Source organism: Pinus tabuliformis, chromosome 2_1 (assembly GCF_031772625.1).
Source record: "Pinus tabuliformis cultivar Carrire ecotype Pingquan chromosome 2_1, CPIR1, whole genome shotgun sequence".
In the NCBI taxonomy this organism is placed as follows: domain Eukaryota; kingdom Viridiplantae; phylum Streptophyta; class Pinopsida; order Pinales; family Pinaceae; genus Pinus; species Pinus tabuliformis.
In genome coordinates this window covers 432555333-432558753 of record NC_142299.1, presented here as the reverse complement: position 1 = coordinate 432558753, position 3421 = coordinate 432555333, and the positions used below count along the sequence as shown (strand labels likewise).

Here is a 3421-nt window from a genome sequence, read left to right as displayed (position 1 = left end):
TCCAAATTCTACGACAGATCAAAGATACAGTAGGAGCCATAATGTGGAAAATTCCTGAGAACCCCCCTACGACCCAGGAGTGCGCATACTGAGGCAGTTGGGTCTACATTCTCTGCTTCCTCTAGGCGCTGTTAAGTGTGTGAACAAAAAAACTACTGATAAAGATATCTCGCAGCCTCCCCTCATGGTTTTTTGAAAAATCAATATAGACGGGGCTTCTAAGGGCAACCCAAGGATGGCTGGATTTGGAGGAGTTATAAGAGATGAGTAGGGGAGCATAAAGGATATTTTCCACAGTCATTTGGGGACGGCCACTAATAACATGGCGGAGCTCATGGCCTTAGAACAGTGCCTGGAAATCCTGAATGAGTTAAATTTACACAATACCATCATTGAAGCTGACTCGGAGTTGGTCATTAATGCGGCCAAGAGAATGTGTAATGGAACGACACCTGGAAAAGTGTCGAAACACTGGAGGCTCTCGCAGGTCTTTCAGCGTATTCATTCCCACTTGCGAACCCTGAGAACCGTTAGTTTTGTTCATGTACGAAGAAAAGCCAATATGTTAGCTGATCGTCTGGTGAATGAAGGCGTGATATGCAAGGAAAACTATATCTGGTACGACTGGGAGTCTATACCCTCTGGTAAACTGAGGGAAGATTGTCATCGACAGGCGGCCAAAGACATTGAGTACTTCCAGATCATGAATAATGGGCAGGAGGTAGACTAGCGAGAGTAGGACAGAGCGGAAGTACTGGAGCCGGGTCGAAGTGCCACAGTAAATCCTAACCGTCGATCCTGCAGTCAATGCTCACGTCATAGTCAACTACGGGGGTTGAGGAGGTGATAAACAATGTGCTAGTTGAAGGGCCGCAGGCCATAGGATCTGATGGTCTTGGACACCGGGTTCCAACATGATTGGAGGTTAAGTCAAAGAGCGGACCCGAATTCTTTATAGATCAAGGTTTTAATCTATATCGGATCCGTAAAGCGGGTAAGTACTATGCAAGTTTCCGAAGCGATAACCTGAGGACTATCAGATTAAGTGGGTGTGGATCTACGGTGCAGGATCACCGTGCAACTCAGTTGATCGGAGCAATTTTCAACCGTCCGATTAAAGGTAAGAGCGACGGTGGATCACGGTTGATCAGAGAATTTATAAACCGTCTGATTGAAAGTTAGACAGTGGAGATGGAGGGATAAGAATTGGGGAGTTAGAGCGGCAAGAATTGAATGAGAAGAATTGCAGTGAGATCAACATTCTGAACACTTAGGTTTATTGTCTAGGGGGCTTTTTGAGTCATGTGTGGAAGGTTTTGGGTTCTGTCAACCTTGTTGTATGTTGATCATCAATGGGTCTGTGTTTTTGGGCTTTACACTTGTAAAGATGTGTACCATATGTAATCTTTGTTAGGTTAATTGAAGGTTCCACTCTTACTTGACCAAAAAAAATTTCATCCCTCTTGATATTTAATAAATTTAAATTTAAAAATAAATTAAATAATAATAAAAATAATAAACAAAATCAAATTTAAATTTAAAATTAAAATTAAAGTGATAAAAAAGGGCAGCATTTTAAAAATGATAGGATTTTTTTTTTCAAAATTTACTAAATGTATGGCATTCATCTACACTCATCTAATCACAGAAAATAACATTTCTGGAAAGCATTTTATTGCTAATCAAGAAACCTGATAACACTGAATTATAGTGAAATGGGCCCTTTGCATAAGCACTGTAGAAAGGGATGATCAATAAAAGTGAATGCAGCAACTGAACAGACGTTGCATGTAATAATAAGAAATAACCAAAAAGAGCTAGGGCAATCTATAATCTTCTTCCCAACTTGAAAATCAAAACTAAGCTTCCACTGATCTTTTAGTGGGCGTCTACTCTTGCTGGTGAGAATAACAGGTATATAATCAGGATTTAGTTGTTGCAAGAACTTTTGTGGCCTTTACTCTGTGGTTGTGAAGCTTTGCCATTCTTTTTGTAATCTCTTACCTGTAACAGTGAAAGGAAAAAAACGTTTCTAAGTTGAATTTTAGTAAAACCTAGAATGGGAGAGTAATTCAGAAATTTCAGTATTTCAATTGAGGTTTCACCCTGGGGCTGTGAAACTTTGCCAGTCTTTTTGTAATCTCTTACCTGTAACAGCGAAAGAAAAAACATTACTGAGTTGAATTTTACTAAAACCTTGGGGGGAGTAATTCAGAAATTTCATTATTTAAATTGAGATTTCAAGTCATAAACAAGATTCATCTTCAAAACAATATATCTTAAGAGATAGATGTGAGTTAATTGAATTTTCTCCCAAGATAATATGAAATAGTAAGAAAAAATTCAATGCACTTTGACAGGAAAAGCTATAATCCCAACCAGGCAGGGACTAATAATGATTACATTCACAATCAGGTTAAATTGAATCACTATACATTCAAAATCAGGTTAGATTTTCTCAATATACATCTATGTTTATTTTTTTTTTGAAATCTTTAAATATTTAATAAACCTAAAATTACTGTAGATCTTCTGGTTAAGCTGGAAGAACTTATAAGTGTTAGATCTAAAGATGAATGAATTGAGTTTCAATACCATTTTCGCATAATACTTTTGGGCATGGGTCCGCACTTGTGTGGAGTTACGAGTACCAACAAATGCTGCAATTGCTTCAAAGTCGGTACCAAACCTGACATACAAATGTTCAAATTACAACATGTCGATTTACAGACATACTGGAAATTACAAACTTCATCTCTACTGCCTCTGAGGGTGCAGAATACTCACATTTTCAAAGCTACGTGAAATTTTTCACGCTCCTCTTTTGTCCAGTAACGACTTTCTGAAATTTTCTGTGGGGAAGAATGGCAGAGGCCTGAGATAAAAGATTCGGGAAACCCTCTGGCAGAAAACCAATTCATCATAAACCTAAAATAGTAAAGTCATATTCAATATCATGAACAAAAGCCACTGGGTCGATCTCGCTATCCTCCAATGCTTCTACACCTTTTGCCACAGAGAGAAGGAATCTGCACATTGTTGTCTGTAAATCTGGGGTTTCTGCTATTTTTTCGTGTTTCTGATGCTTTTTATTAACTATAACACAAATTTTGTTGTTGGTTAGGTAATGTAAGTCGGGAGAGATGGTTTCAGATAATTGTGGTTGGTTAGGTAATATGAGTCTGGATGTAATTAGCATGTTTAATTTGTTAGGTAAGTAACTACAATTTAGGGGTATCAAAAAAGTTAAAATCATTCTGGGATCATATCTAGTCTGAGTCACACTTACCATTAGCATGACTAGATTTTTACTTAAATAGTCTTGAACTAATGACATTTTCACCACAGAAACCATGTCATCATCTATTCTATACCCAGTGAACTAAAGTACAACACAATTATTTACATAAAATATTGGATT

At 37.6% G+C, this 3421-nt stretch overlaps 1 protein-coding gene across 1 annotated transcript; it reads right to left on the bottom strand.

Moving 5' to 3' along the window:
- Window positions 1-1644: 1644 nt before the first annotated feature.
- Window positions 1645-3107, bottom strand: LOC149200740 (protein REVEILLE 2-like). Its single transcript, XM_089399629.1, has 3 exons — window positions 2788-3107; window positions 2596-2689; window positions 1645-2004 (listed from the first exon to the last, which is right to left on the bottom strand). The coding sequence occupies exons 1-3, from the start codon at window positions 2922-2924 to the stop codon at window positions 1930-1932; spliced, it is 306 nt and encodes a 101-aa protein (XP_089255755.1). The 5' UTR covers window positions 2925-3107; the 3' UTR covers window positions 1645-1929.
- Window positions 3108-3421: the final 314 nt, after the last annotated feature.

What these genes read in the sequence shown, in the direction of transcription:
- LOC149200740 (XM_089399629.1), bottom strand. Translation starts at nt 2,924, where the DNA reads ATGATGAATTGGTTTTCTGCCAGAGGGTTTCCCGAATCTTTTATCTCA. An exon ending in TTTCACGTAGCTTTGAAAAT is followed by an intron (nt 2,690 to 2,787) that starts GTGAGTATTCTG and finishes TTTGTATGTCAG; the next exon opens with GTTTGGTACCGACTTTGAAG. An exon ending in AAAAGTATTATGCGAAAATG is followed by an intron (nt 2,005 to 2,595) that starts GTATTGAAACTC and finishes TCACTGTTACAG; the next exon opens with GTAAGAGATTACAAAAAGAA.